Raw genomic sequence first — 15,554 nt, 5'->3', positions numbered from 1 at the left:
GGAATTTAATGGCGTATAATTCAGTTTTTAATTATACAACCGACTCCGAAAACGGAATTATCCCCGTGGCCTTTGAAAAGACTGACTAAAGTTGACATCAACATTTTACGAACTACCCGTACTTGGTTTTTTTTATCAAGTTTAACGTTTTACACACAGGGGATGTTACTCGGTCGACAAAAAACACTTATAACGATATTTGGTTTTCAACCGGCGATATTTTTTTTTATGGATGAAATGCTATTTCAATGGCTTTCCGACCTTATGAACTATAGAACCGACGGTCCATAGAAAGGATTTTAGGATTATGCAGCTCAAACACCGTCCTCGAAACGTGAGCAGTAAATTTCTAAACTTATTTATTATAACAAACAATAACGACCAGTGATGGGTAAAAAAATTAAAATTGCTGTAGGTATCTGACGCTAAAAATACCTTCATAAGAACTTTAAAAAAATTAGCTTGTTACAAGAAATTTTATGTTAATAACTTAGATTTTTTATTTTTTTGGTACAAAAATTGATTCCCTATTTTATGTTGTTTTATGGATAATACGATTACATTGTTTTTTAAAAGTATAAGATTATGGATGAATATGTGTTTGATATCTTCATATATTAATTTTCTGTAGATAAAGTGAATAAATTAATGTAGATACTACCCTCGAAATATGACATTGCCACTTAAAATCTTTTTACCAAGTGTCCCCAAATCTGGAAGACTTGATCCCTTCGGCTTAGACATCTGATTACCGGAAATACAACTTCAAAGCATGGAAGATGCAATATATATATGTTTGCTGTGTATTTTACAAATTATAGATGCATTGCTAATAGCGATCCGAGTTATATAATCAATGAGAATCTGGTATGGGGAGACATGGTAAAAATATGTTTACCATGTGTCCCAAGAACCAGGGTCACTTGATCCCCCTAGGATCAAGGCTCCCGACCAGGGGTAAACAAGTCTCCCTTACATAGGGGACACATGGTAAAAGTCAACAGTATGGGTTTTCATTAAATAATGATCTAATTTATTGCACAAATCTGTTCTAATTCAAACTATTAATGAAGAGATAAATTCTGAGTCGTATGGTCTATAAAGTTTTGCAATACTACAAATAGTTAAGAAAATGTATGCTAAAAACAAAAGGGGTGATCAACCCTCCCCAGTTTCCCCTAGATAATCATTAGCTTTTCAACATTCTCTGGGAGTAAACAGTTTCGTTTATCACAGTAGGGTTGGGGCGAAAAAAATTTTTTTCCCCCACTTCATGTGTATGGGAGGTACCCCAAAAAAACATTTTTTTTTTGATTTTATTGTACCACTTTTTCGGCGTGGAAAATATACATACTCGTACCAAATTTCAGCGTTGTAGCACTAACGGTCACTGAGATTATCCGCGGACGGACGGACGGACGGACAGACATGGCGAAACTATAAGGGTTCCTAGTTGACTACGGAACCCTAAAAATGTATTGAGGCAATACCTGTCATAATACTCTAGTAATACTCGATATCGATAAAATAATATTTCAAGCACTGGCTAGATTACGCTAGTGTTTTGTTTTGCCGTGAAAAATCCGAGCTCTGGTCCTTACCCAACTGAAATCAATCCATATACTTATGTACCAACTCACTCAAGACCAAATCGTCGCTATACTTACTCAACCTCATATCTGCAACAATCATTTGATGGAAATGTCGCTTTTCTTTCATTCGGAATACGGGTGTTTTTGTCATCAAATGAGTGTTGCAGATACGAGGTTGAGTAAGTATAGCGACGAAATGTGTGTTAAAAAAATATACACAAACAGACAGACGACAAAATGACCCAAAAACTCGTGCGTTGCGCTTAGATAATGCAATGTGTGAGAAGTAATCAATACCATTAATTTTCTATTTGATTATACTTACGGTGAGCCATAGACGTGCAAAAATTACGAATCTATCACCATGCAAAGTCGCGGAAGGGCTTAAGCTTCATATTGCAAACCTAAGTAAACATTTCAGCTGGAATTGAGTATACTTATGCAAAATTCTTAAACGCAACAATGCTGCACCCAGTCATGTTTACTTTATACACATTAGTTCTAACACTTCTAACCTTATTTCATTCAGTAACCTGTACACTTATAAGACATTATTAGTGTTATGAACGCGAACGGGTCTACCGCGATATAATTTCATTATATATAGGTACTATAAATCCGACGTTTCAGTTGGGTTGCACGAGCTGTGGTCAAGGTGGTGTGATACGTGAGTCATATCGCGGTAGATCGGTCGGTTCATATCAGAAATATTGAACACAAAAAACTAACGGCGTTTTGCAGCGGCGGCGTAGTTAATGATCGTCGTCTCTCCCTCTGTATGGCATAACGACAGTTAGGGACAAACGACGATCATCGACTGATTAACTTAGCAGCCGTTTATGAATAACGCCATAATTCATTATTTTCCCTTTATCTACCACGTGCCCGAAGTGAAGATAATCTCCTGCGAGATTGTCCGTCCAGGGGGCAAGTCCACCCTACTTCTGAAGCTGGCGAACCCGACTCCTCACGAGATGACCTTGAGGCTGCTGCAGCCTTCCGAGGTCCCTGCTGAGGAGGACAGGGTGGATAAGGACACCAGTCTGGAGAAGAGTTTGGATAAGAGTCTGAAGATTGAGAAGGTAACGCAAATTGTCCAGTAGTCTAAGTAGACTGGCCTGTCTGTATTGATACACTATTATCAAATTATGGTAATGACTGACATGAATAACAATTTTTTAATGCTCGATTCACAATCAACAATTGAGCTATCCAATATTTATTTATTTTATTTATTTATTTAGAAATTTAATTCAGGCAACAAGGCCCATATTACAAATACCTTACAGACTAATATACATATGTATTTTATACACTTAAAACTAAACACTAGTTATTTAGTCGATAAAACGGATGTTGTGTCCTGTGTCGGATTCGGCAATTTGCCCCGGAACCTCCGAAACACGACACCCTTCGGCCAGAAGTCAGCGCACTCGATGGTCCCCTGCAGCGGTCGCGGCACCAATATGTGGGGCAGAACTTTTTATGGATAAAACATTCTTTATTATTCACGACTCTCTGATCAAACTCGTAAAATTAAATGCAGTATTTGTGTAAATAGGTACCTGCCGTAATATTAATAGGTATACCAATCGCGGTCGCATGCGCGTGCAAACAGGGTCACAACTATTTACATTATTTTCACCTAGTTCCCATGATTAGTATTATTTCCTGCAATGATTTTAGGGTTTCCGGCAGAAAAATTATACTTATTATCTACCTAATTATATAATGTAATTGCAAACATGGTCTATTTACCAAACCTGAATGCTAGTTGTAACTGGGAAATCGTAGAATCTTGCTTCTCCTTGCTGTTGTTTAAAGTAAAATTATATTTTTGCATTTTTGATCAAAGACAACTTCTACATTTTTATTTTGAAATTTCTTATTTCCATAGCAATGTCTTTCTTTCACGTGGAGGATATAATCAAACGGAGACGCCATGTCTGTAATTTTCTGTACAAAACAGTCTGCCGATTTTTGCGGGGGAGGGGAACGTCAAATGTATGCGTAACGTAAAAATAGCCATGTCAGATAAACGTCAGTCCATACATTGTGTATGACCGTTGGCCGCCTATTTTCGACAGAGGGGAAAGCCTGTTAATGGCTACTCCGTTTAGTTGTATCCTCCAAGTTCTTTCAGGAACTCGTGGAAAAGATAGGAAGAAAAGTAAAAGAGTTATTTAATGATAAAATAAAATAAAATTACATATTAAATGAATGGGGACAGAACCCTCTGCAAACGTACTAAACGTAATTTTGTGAGTAAGAGTAAGTATTTGACTGTGATTTAACTCGTTTTATACTTATTATAGTTGTCTGTTTTGAAAGTGTGACTGATGCTCTGAGAATACCTTTTGTTACTAAAATAAGCAACCGATTTCATACTGTTAGAAGTATTGGAACAAATTGAATTATTTTTATAAAATATTTTAATTTGTTTTTATTTCAAGTAGAAACACTACTGTTTGCGCCCTTTTGGCGCTATTTAAATAAAACAAATGTTAAATTAAATTACCATTTTTAATGGTATTCAATGAGTACAATATATAAGGTTCTTTGTCTAGGACACGCGCGATGGGTACGGTGGTTAGAATGCAAGAGAGTGTGCTTGCGGCGCGCTGCCTGGAGATGCGTTGCATAGGCGAAACTCTGGCGCCAGCATCGCGCTTTCTGGTTGGCCGCTGACCTCGCCGTGCATGTTGGCATCCTGGAGATGCAGGGCTGCGTTCTAACACATCATTGGTTGGCTCGAAGGTGGCGGTGCTGCCAACAGCGCTAACATACTCCGGGACGCTGAAAGCCGAGGGTCTTTCAGGACTCTCTCTGTTGTACAGGCAGCGGACATATTCGGTTGAGTGCTCGCTTGACTATCCCTCTAGCGGTATTGATGTCAGCTACGCGCGGCACGCCATCCTTTCCGTTATATAGTTTGACGACTCTGCCCATGCGCCATAGCAAAGGCGGCAAGCCTTCCTCCTTAATGAGTACGAGCTCTCCGAGCTGTAGATCGCGTTGCCTCTCGCGCCACTTGTAGCGTTGTTGCAGTAGGGACACGAACTCGGTCGACCAGCGTTTCCAGAAGTGTTGCCGCAGCTGTTCTAGCCTCAGGAAGCGGTCCAGGCGGTTCGGGTTCCGGTCTTGCAGTGGCGGAGCCGGCAGCGACGTGAGCGGCCTAAAAATGAGAAAGTGCCCGGGAGTAAGGGGGTAAAAGTCATTAGGGGAGGAGGAGAGTGGGCAGAGAGGCCTACTGTTCAAAATTGCCTCCACTTGGCTAAAAAGAGACGAAAGTTCCTCAAAGGTAAGGTGTGTATTGCCCAAAACTCGTTTGAGGTGAAATTTGGCGCTTTTAATGCCGGCCTCCGCGTAGCCATTAAAGTTAGGAGCATAAGCTGGCGCAAATTTAAATTTTATACCTTGACCAGCTGCAAAATCAGATATATCGTTTTCATATAACTTAAAAAAATCATTTATCTCTTTGGCTGCAGCTACAAAGTTTCTACCATTATCACAAAACAGCTCCGCAGGTCTGCCGCGCCTGGCGATAAATCTGCGGAGTGCCAGCACAAATGCATCTTTAGACAGGTCGCTAACAGCTTCTAAATGAACACATTTATATCTTAAGCATATAAATAGACACAGATAACATTTAGTGATTTTACATCCACGTCCACGGCGATCTGTTATTAAATAAGGACCTGCAAAGTCAACAGCTGTTGACGTGAATGGAAAATCAGCATTTATGCGCTGCGCTGGTAAATTGCCCATTATATTTTTTAAAGTTTGGCCAGCGATTCTTTTACAAGTGACACAATTGTGGGCCGTGCTCCTTGCGACGTTTCTGCCCCCGACTGGCCATATCAAGTCCCGTACTGAGCATAGCAATAGCTGTGGTCCTGCATGTAAGAGACGTATGTGTTCATGTGTAAAAATGAGTTTGGTTAGTGTGTGTTTAGCACGTAATAACATGGGATGCTTCTGTTCGTAACTACAATCTGAAGCATCTAGCCTTCCCCCGACTCTCAAGAGACCTTGTGAGTCCAAAAATGGGTTCAGAGTTATAATGTGTGATCTAGGACTCAACCTATGACCTTTGCGCATCGTTTCAAGTTCAGAAGCAAATGACTGCTGTTGTGCAATTTTAACTAAAGTATGCAAAGAGTCTGTAAGCTCTTGTGGCGATAGCGAGCCAGTTAATTTAGGCAGGCTGGGCTTACAGTTATTTATGAAACGGCGCACATAAGCCATAGTATGTTGTAGCCTTTTATATTTAGAAAATCTATTAAAATCAATGACAGATGGTCCATCGTCTGTGCTTGTAAGCATAGACATTACTTTGATTTCTGGCAAGACCTCCGGCTCGACAGAATTTAGCTCTGGCCATTCATTTTCAGGCTTTAATAGAAACTCGGGGCCCTTCCACCACAGAGCGTTTCCAGAGACATGCTGTGGATCAACACCACGCGTTGCAAGATCACTTGGATTTTCTTTTGTAGGTACATGTCTCCAGGTGGCTCCGGGAGTGAGACTGGCTATAGCGGCTACTCTGTTTGCTACAAAAGTTTTAAGTTTGGATCTGTCTGTCTTTAGCCAAGCCAGGCAGCAGCTAGAGTCAGTCCAGAATATTGTGCGAGAGACAGGACGTCTCCAGGCTCCTACTACGGCTGCATATGTTTGTGCTGCTAACAAGCACCCAGCTAATTCTAATCGTGGTATAGTTGTGCGCCGGATTGGAGCTATTCTGTCTTTCGCACACAGCAGGTGGACTTGTTGTTCACCCGAGTCAGAAATAGTTTTTACATAAATGCAGGCTGCATATGCAGTCTCTGCAGCGTCAGAAAAGCAATGTAGTTCTATTGTGGAGGGCGCCTCGCACAATACATATCTAGGTATACTGAGTCCTTTAATGTGATGCAATTTTTTTATAAATCGCGACCAGATTCGCTGTATTTCAGGCGAAACTGGCTCGTCCCAAGATTTGCCTTCTTTCCACAAAGTTTGTATTAATATCTTAGGTTTGACTGTGCACAGGCTTAAAAGACCTAAGGGATCAAATACTTGGAACGTTTTAGACAAAATTGTTCGTTTTGTAATTGTTTCATCAGAGTGATCATTTTTAATTGAAAAGTTTAATATATCTTGGCTGGGTTGCCACCCCAGTCCAAGTGTTTGACAAGCTTGACTCAAAGCTAGATGATCATCTTGATTAATGAAATCTGACTTTAGTAACGCGTTTGAATTCGAACGGTATTTACGCAAATTGAAACAACCAGAGGCTAAAGACTGTGAGACGCCGGCCTGTATATGAAGCAGCTCTGATTCAGAGTCTGCGCCTGTTAATAAGTCATCACAGTAAAAATCATTTTGTATAATGGTCCTAACCAAAGGATCCTTGCTCTCAGCCCCTAACTGCCACAAACAGCGAGCCGCTAGCCAGCTCGCCGACGCAAAGCCATACGTTACTGTATTTAAAGTGAGAGAGCGTATAGGTAGGTGCTCGTCTTCGCGCCATAGAATCACTTGTAGGTTTCTGTCCATTTCATTCATTAAAATTTGCCTGTATTGTTTTTCTATGTCACCCGAGAGCACATACCTGTACTGACGGAATCTAAGCAATATTTCAAACAGTGAGTTTTGGATATTTGGTCCTACCAACTGGATATCATTGATAGAATAACCAGAGGAGGTTGGGCAACTAGCGTTGAACACAGTTCTTAAGCGAGTAGATTCACTCTCCTTCATCACAGGGTGATGAGGGAGGTGGTTGGCTGTATAACATTGCTTAGACTCCGACAGATGCCCTAAATCCCTATATTCATTTATGAAATCAACATACATTGATTTAAGCTCAGGCTGTTTACTAAAACGCTTTTCTAAGTTAAATAAGCGCTTTTTAGCTATGTTGAATGTGTTGCCTAGGCAGTCTGGTGTATCTTTTAAAGGTAAACGCACTACAAACCTGCCGTCAGATTGGCGATAGGTATTTTCAACAAAGTGTTTTTCTATGGGGTGAGAGTCGAACTCACTCCCATTTTTGATGGAGTCCGCCTCTGACGGCAGCTCCTCTGTCTCCCAAAACTTTGTCATTTGGGCCGACAGATCAGCTAAGCAAAGATGGCTACGTGTGGTTACCGAATTTACATGTGTAGTGGCTCCCTCTACCGGGCCAGCTACTAGCCACCCAAGTTTAGATGGGATTAGGAAGGTGCGCTTGCTCGTTGGCATTGTTTTTGCAGCACCTGTTACAATTGACCAAAACATTTCCACTCCCAACAGCATATCAATTTGGGATGGCACATTAAAGGTTGGGTCTGCAAGCTGCATAGTAGCAGGTAAATTAAGTTGACTAACGTCAACATATTTTAGTGGGAAGCGATCAGTTATTTGGTCTAAAACTAGAAAGTCAAGATTGGCATTGAAATCGCTTAATTTAGATTTAATATGAGCTGCACAACGTACAGGCTTATAGGTCAGAGGCGTATTTCCTATTCCTGTAACATTTGAGGCAGTTAGAGGCTGAAGATCAAGTTGCAAGCGTTGTCTTAATGCTTCAGTAAGATAATTAGACTGTGAGCAGCTATCTAACAGACACTTCACAGTTTCTTTTTTATTGTTGAAAGGGTTAACTATTTCAATTAGAGCAGTTGAGAGCAATGCTTCGCTATTGGTAAGCAAAGTATTAGCAGTGAAGGTGTGATGCACCTCTGCACTGTCAGAAGTTAGCATAGTGGAGGCGCAGGCTACATTAACCCTAGCACTATCGGTAGACTGAACTGTCTGTTCCATGTTAGCTCCACTATTAGAAGTGTTAGTTGGTGAGGTGTGTAGGTATGTATTGTGTCGTCTCTTACATACGCGACAGCCGTTTAACTTGCAAGCGCGGGTCTCGTGGTCCGGTCGGAGGCAGACATGGCACAGCTTCAGGGTGGACGCCCGCGCCCAGCGCTCGTCGACTGACATTTTTCTAAAGACTGGGCAGTCGTACACCCTGTGATCGCCATGGCACACGACGCACGGCCGACCCTTGTTGTCACTTTGTTTCTCTGAAATCATGAAGGTTTTTATGTTTTTATCATGTTTAAATGAAGTTTTATTAGCCACAGGCTCTGGCTTGTGGTTAGCTTGTTTGTCCCGCTTTGAGCGGTATAGGTTTTCTAAAATATCTGCACGATTCTTTAAAAATTCCCTAAAATCTTCAAGTGTGGGCCACTCCTTAAGAGTGTTTCTATGCTCTTCCCATTTTGAATTAGTATTAGTGTCCAATTTAGCCGCTAACAAATGTACTAACATTGTATCCCAGTGCTCCGTTGGTTGCCCCAATGTTTTAAGGGCACGGAGGTTTTTAGTAACATGGTCGCTTAAAAATCTTAATGATTTATCAGATTCTCGCTGTATGGGCTCTAAATTAAATAAAGCATTTAAGTGGTTAGTAATCAGTTGCCTTTTGTTACTGAACCTGTCACATAAAAGTTTCCAGGCTTCAGTGTAGTTGGCAGCGGAAACTTCTAAATTTGCTATGACTCTCGAAGCCTCTCCCTCAAGATAGGAACTCAGATAATGAAACTTATGGATAGGCTTAATGTGTTCATTATTATGAATTAAAGATTCATAAAGGTCTTTGAATTCCATCCATTTATAATAAGATCCGTCAAATTTAGAGATTTTAATTTGAGGGAGCTTGAAGCCGAGATGCTCCGAGTGACAGCCTCCTGAAGAACAGGTTTTAACAGAAGTCTCCGGTGACATTTTTTGAGCCTGAGAGCGTTCAAGTATACTCTGAGCTGTAGCTATAGCAGTGTTAATATGAGTCTCATTAGTGTCCCGTTCTAAAAGTTCACTGTCAAGATTGTCAGAGTTAGCTACTTCTATCGAAGTTTGCAGCTCGTCAAGGCGCGTGGATAACTCTATAACTTTATTTAATCTTAAGGTCAGCTCGTTGAATTTAACACCGGTTAGCACTTCATCCTCTGTAATTGTTTTTAAGTAGCCACGGAATTTAGAAACCTGGCCCTTTATGGAGCCACGTTTAACACGTAGTTCTGCCAAAAGAGCTTCCCTTTTTGCTGCTTCAGTCATGTTGAATTATGTTTTTAGCTGAGCTAGCAAGTCTTAACAACAAAATTTTAATTTAAATGCGAGTTTAAAGTTATCCACGTAAGAAAATAAAAATTGGCAAAACAGCTTACGCCCCTTAGTGACTTCAACAGCTACGCAGAGGTGCCCTTGGTGTGTCGCAGCAGCTTGCGGCTTCACACTGGACAACTTGCCACGTGGTGATAGATGTGGGCGTGGCACGATGTATTCGTGGCACGCGGCACGCACTTCGACAGGTTGCCCACTGAAATTGTGCAAACGAATATGTGCATATGCGAACACAAACCAAGATGCAAGCAGCGGTGAAGTTAAAAAGAATCTGATTAGGTCAGCGTAGGTACTCGGAATACAATTAAGAAAGTCAAATTTTAAGAGAACACACGTTTGGGCCTTTAAGTGCAAATGAATTAAGCGTGAATGCGTGATTAAAAAGGTTTCGTCACGAAATAAAAAAAGGCTCATGCAATTTCACTGGTTTTTAGAAAAGTACGTCTTTAAATTTTAAATGGAATGAATAATAGCACTTCACTATAGTTTAAATGAAATTAAGAAAGCCCCGATAGGCATTTAAGCAGAAATAAAGTTTAACAGATGCTTAACACTGTTAACAGTAGGTATATGCCAACGTGGCAGAAAGCGAGCCCGCACACGATTATCACACTTTGAAGAACTATTCTGAAAGTAAAACACAAATGAAGGCAATAATTACACAATAAGCACTCTTTTAAGGTTAGGTTGTAAGGGAATTCAATGGTATTTGAGTTTAAAGTAAGTTGTCAAGTGAGGTTAAGTAAAGGTCAAAGTCAATGTAGGTACTAAATTATTATTGGGAATGTTGAATTTACGTTACAATTTACGCAAAGAAATTTAAGTTGAGTTTTAATTACCAAAAGGATTTTAAGTTTAAAGTTAAGGCAAAAGGTATTTAAGGTAAGAATGGCAAAGGTAAGGTAAGTGGTTAGGTGGTAAGGGGTAAGGTAAAAAACGGGTTATGTTGGGCACCCCTCACGGCACTTTCCTCGATTCGCCAGCCGCCACGCGCTGCCGCCTTGTTGCTATGCGCCGACGCTCCTCGTAGTTTTGAACCGGACCCAGTCGCCGCTGCCTTCCCTCTTGTGTCTTCGGGTTTATCTTGAGCTGGCGGCGATGGCACGCGGTGTTGTTGGTTGGTAGCTTGCGTCGACGCCGGCTCCAGGCCCACAGCGTCCCAAGATGGCGGCCTTTGCTCAGGCACTGTAAAAAGGCTCAAAATATTCCGCGCGTGTCCTGTCACGGTCGCCAATTTATGTTTGCGCCCTTTTGGCGCTATTTAAATAAAACAAATGTTAAATTAAATTACCATTTTTAATGGTATTCAATGAGTACAATATATAAGGTTCTTTGTCTAGGACACGCGCGATGGGTACGGTGGTTAGAATGCAAGAGAGTGTGCTTGCGGCGCGCTGCCTGGAGATGCGTTGCATAGGCGAAACTCTGGCGCCAGCATCGCGCTTTCTGGTTGGCCGCTGACCTCGCCGTGCATGTTGGCATCCTGGAGATGCAGGGCTGCGTTCTAACACATCATTGGTTGGCTCGAAGGTGGCGGTGCTGCCAACAGCGCTAACAACTACTATATAAATTATAAATGTCAAATACTAAGAAAAAGTGACCAAAGCATTCAGTGCCAAAGGCTGGAAACGAACTAGCGTCCTCTGCTAAGCCAATTTCATTTTATTTAGGTACCAATTAAGTAATAAGAAATAAATATGCCATATGTAGATATGATTGATATGAATACCTATAATATCAACGAATTCGAAAGCCTACTGTTCAGTGTTCATCGAGTGCAATTTGAATTAAGTAATATTTTCAAGTTGTTACAAAAAATCTCAAACACATGTGACGAATTCCTAAATCTCAGGTCACAATAATTGCGGTGACATACTGCCGTATTCGAACTTCACGATATTCACAAGAGACGACACGTACTAGATCGATTCTAGATACGTTATAGTTTAGATATCAACTAGTTCTCTTTTGCAGCGCAATTCGGGCAACCAATGTCACTTTTACGTTAGATAGAGTTAGATATCTATTAGATGTGAATTGGATCTCTAAGTCATATCTTGTGGAAATCGTTCAAGAGTATCTCCAGAATCGCGCAAATGTCAAAATTGACAGGTTAGATCTTAAACATATCGTTAACGTATCTTGGTGATGACTAAAAGATATTTAATAGATGTCTATTTCAAAATCTGAATCGGGCCCTTACTGTTTTGATTGATTGATTGAAACATTGTAACCTCAATAGATAAATAAAGGTTTTTTTTTTTCAGCATTATGTCTCAAGGAGCCCCTATAGAACAGGAACATTCGGCCCAGTGTTATACTGTTTAACACGGCACAGTGTTATGCAATACTGTTTAACACGGCACATTCGGCACAGTGTTAACACGGCATCTGGCAGCCAGCAGAGGTCAAGCGTTGGACGGAGCTCCGTAGTTTCGTCCACAGATAGAAAAGATCAAGGTAATCGGTTAGATACCATCTCATCTCGGTCGCGGCCGCACACAATGGAAATGTATTTCGGGTTAACGGGTTCCGTGGTATATTTTATATTATTATGTATATGTATGACGGAACAAATCCTAGTATTGATATACGTGTTATCTAAATTAATATTTAAAAAATAGTTCCTTAACTCACTCCGCAGTTTTACAGGTAGGGACAGACCATTATTGGACTTGTATGTTTCGTGCAAATAGGTAAGTACGGTACTAAAATAAACAAGCTAAAATATAAACATATTTTCGATGCGCTAAGCCGTTATATAATTTTATATAGGTATGTACTATAATAATACGTGAAATGATAATAATTACCGAACGGTACCCAAAAAAGCGAAGTTATCAGAGCATATCTAGTTGACTGAGCGTCCCACAGTTTAGGGTCGTTATAGTCACGAGTCACGACACTGCGGACCAAAAGTGGCTCGTGGGACTGACGCTAATATCGCTTCAACTCGTGGTACTGTGTATGTGACTATCACCACCGTCGGGCTTTCAAAATGATGCCCGATAGCAATTTTGACACGATCAGGAGTCAATTAGGTAGGTATTACATATACTGGGTCAACCAAATCTTGTCAGTAAATAGGAACAAAAAAACTATACTCATCCTTTTCTTTTGGGTGCTAGTACTAGTGTTAGACAAAGATAGTATGATTCTCTCTGTCTATGTTTGAAATCAAACAGACCTTTGACACACTATATGTACTATGGTTCATAGACATGGAACTAATTTTTTTTCTTAATGGCAGGGACACAAAATTTCATATCAGCAATCAAAAACAGCCTTGCGTGCAAAAAGTGTTTATGGCATGGCACCCAAATTGTATAATAAGCTGCCCAAATTAATAAGAGAATCCGAAATGCCTTTATTTAAGAAATATTTGTTGGACTTTTTGGTACAAAATGCTTTTTACTCATTGAAAGAATTTTTAGACTATATGCCGCAGGTTTTATAGTATAATGTAGTATTTAAATATCGTGTATTACTTTTGCATGCTGCATGGTAGGTCATAGGAATCTAGTCATAGTTATAGGTAGTTATATGCGTTCACTGGTAGTAGGTATTCAATATTTCTATGCCTATTCAGGCAGGATGTGCTGTTCAAAAATTGTTTCTTTTTTTACATCTTTATTGTACCACATTCAAGAAATAAATGATTATGATTATGATTATGATTATGATTAATTTTCATAATTGCTTTACTGGCTTCAGGACCAATGTACACGGTCATATTTTCTGAACTATGATATATTATTATGACTGACGACGATGACGACTACAGTTCCCTCAAATCATCTTCCTCGCGTTGTCCCGACATTTTGCCACGGACGGCTCATGGGAGCCTGGGGTCCGCTTGGCAACTAATCCCAGGAATTGGCGTGGGCACTAGTTTTTACGAAAGCGACTACCATCTGACCTTCCAACCCAGAGGGTAAACTAGGCCCTTATTGGGATTAGTCCGGTTTCCTCACGATGTTTTCCTTCACCGAAAAGCGACTGGTAAATATCAAATGTTATTTCGTACATAAGTTCCGAAAAACTCATTGGTACGAGCCGGTGTTTGAACCCGCGACCTCCGGATTGCAAGTCGCACGCTCTTACCGCTACACCACCAGCGCTTTTAAAATGCGCAACAGCAGTTCAGCACTGTTAAAATAATATTGAAATTCAGTAGAAAAACCATTGTCCCTGGCATCATAAAAATGTTAAATGGAGCATATGCATAAACGAACATAATAAACAAATTGAATTGATCCGAGTTGTAGAAGCTCAGGACAAAAATACCTCTATAAAGGCACAGAATAAGTAATGGTAAGGTGAGTTCGACTAAGATCGGACACCGGATAAGATCGTATGATTCAAATTTCTGCCTGTTGCGGGGCTTTTTTTTAATGCTGGCAAGGTGATGCAATGCGCTGTTTTGTCCCGCACCCCCCTTCAGGACGCACTTGTCGCTCCGACTAACAAGTCGCAAGATATATACGGTTAAGTGCAAACGTCCAAAAAATGAGAATTTTTTTTGTGTCCGGAATTACCCTTCGCCAGTTTTTCTTGAATAACTGGCAAGTTGAAGCGTTATTTGTTTCTTTTACAGATTGCATGTTATTTTTATTAAATTTGTGACAAATCTGTATATTTGGAATTTTGATACGATGCCTGTAGGCCGAGATCCGGTCTTACCCGAAGTAGTAAAAGATCGGATGCTAATCATCCGATCTTATTTTCTCAGGGATGCTCAAACTTTATTCGTGTCACCATTATATCTGATTAAATTAGGTATTAGGTAAATATGATTAATAGAAGATATTAAATCACAATAAAGCTCCCAAATCATCTTGTATTGATCGCTACACTTAACTAAGTAACGCCACATACTTAATTGATCTCTTATTCTTAAACAAATATGTTTCCATCATTATAAATAATAAAAACGCAGACTGATTAAAAATGGTCGTATTCATTCCTCCACTTTCATATTATTTTATCCGTAAATCCTCTTTCATCACCTTTTTTCAACCTAACGCGCTTATGGTGTCAATGAACCCACGTGGTTCATTGACCCTACACGGGTTCATTGACTCCACATCTAAAGTGTGACAACCATAATTTCTTGAAAATTTAGCGCATGGTGTAAGATCGGACAGAAAAAATGCAAAAAAATAAAAATCGGGTCGGATATGATAGCCCGAATTACTCCTAGGCCAATTCTTCTATATATTAATCAGTGGGTAATACCGGTTATTTTGCAATAGTAAACTCTATGATACCGGCAATAGGACCGAACTTATAGGCCCGTCCGTTCTTACACCACCCGGTAAAAAAAGAATGCTGTCATTTTATTTTGTTTCCTATATTTAAACACTCATTGCACGCTCATTATGACGTCTAGAAAGATAATAAAATTCTATTATATAGAGCATTTCATTATTAGGTATCAATTCTGTAATTGAATCATGTCCATACCCTATCCACAAGCTGAGAAAATAGTTATTTGTACAACAAGAGATCAAAGTTTGATATTTCTTCGAGTGCTTATTTTGAGTCCCGTGCAAGCGAAAGATTCTATAATAGATTCACGAGCGTAGCGAGTGAATCTAATTTAGAATCTTGAGCGTAGTAAGGGACTCAAAAGCGCACGAGATGTAAATAACTTTGATCTCGTGTAGTACACAACATTTTTCACCTCAGCAGTGAGAACATATTAGAGAACCCGAAAAATGTATTCCTTCTTCATCACTTACCTCTATTCACTCATGTTTTCTTAAGATATACCAACAATTAAATTTTCACCTCAGCAGCTCGAACAAGGGTACTTTG

At 40.0% G+C, this 15,554-nt stretch overlaps 1 protein-coding gene across 1 annotated transcript; it reads right to left on the bottom strand.

The window, feature by feature from the left end:
• Window positions 1-4,370: 4,370 nt before the first annotated feature.
• On the bottom strand, window positions 4,371-9,668 carry LOC134647523 (uncharacterized). The gene is made up of 4 exons (XM_063501874.1): window positions 9,368-9,668; window positions 8,444-8,635; window positions 7,619-7,831; window positions 4,371-5,191 (listed from the first exon to the last, which is right to left on the bottom strand). Exons 1-4 carry the CDS (start codon window positions 9,666-9,668, stop codon window positions 4,407-4,409), a joined length of 1,491 nt encoding a protein of 496 aa, XP_063357944.1. The 3' UTR covers window positions 4,371-4,406.
• Window positions 9,669-15,554: the final 5,886 nt, after the last annotated feature.

The sequence above is a fragment of the Cydia amplana genome, chromosome 4, assembly GCF_948474715.1.
Source record: "Cydia amplana chromosome 4, ilCydAmpl1.1, whole genome shotgun sequence".
Classification (NCBI taxonomy): domain Eukaryota; kingdom Metazoa; phylum Arthropoda; class Insecta; order Lepidoptera; family Tortricidae; genus Cydia; species Cydia amplana.
The sequence above is the reverse complement of the archived record's forward strand: the minus strand, read 5'-3'. Positions and strand labels throughout refer to the sequence as shown.

Coding starts and splice junctions, on each gene's coding strand:
- LOC134647523 (XM_063501874.1), bottom strand. CDS start 9,668: ATGACTGAAGCAGCAAAAAGGGAAGCTCTTTTGGCAGAACTACGTGTT. Junction 7,832..8,443: donor GTTAAACGGCTGTCGCGTAT/GTAAGAGACGAC, acceptor CAATTGTAACAG/GTGCTGCAAAAACAATGCCA. Junction 5,192..7,618: donor GGACTCCATCAAAAATGGGA/GTGAGTTCGACT, acceptor GTGTTCATTTAG/AAGCTGTTAGCGACCTGTCT.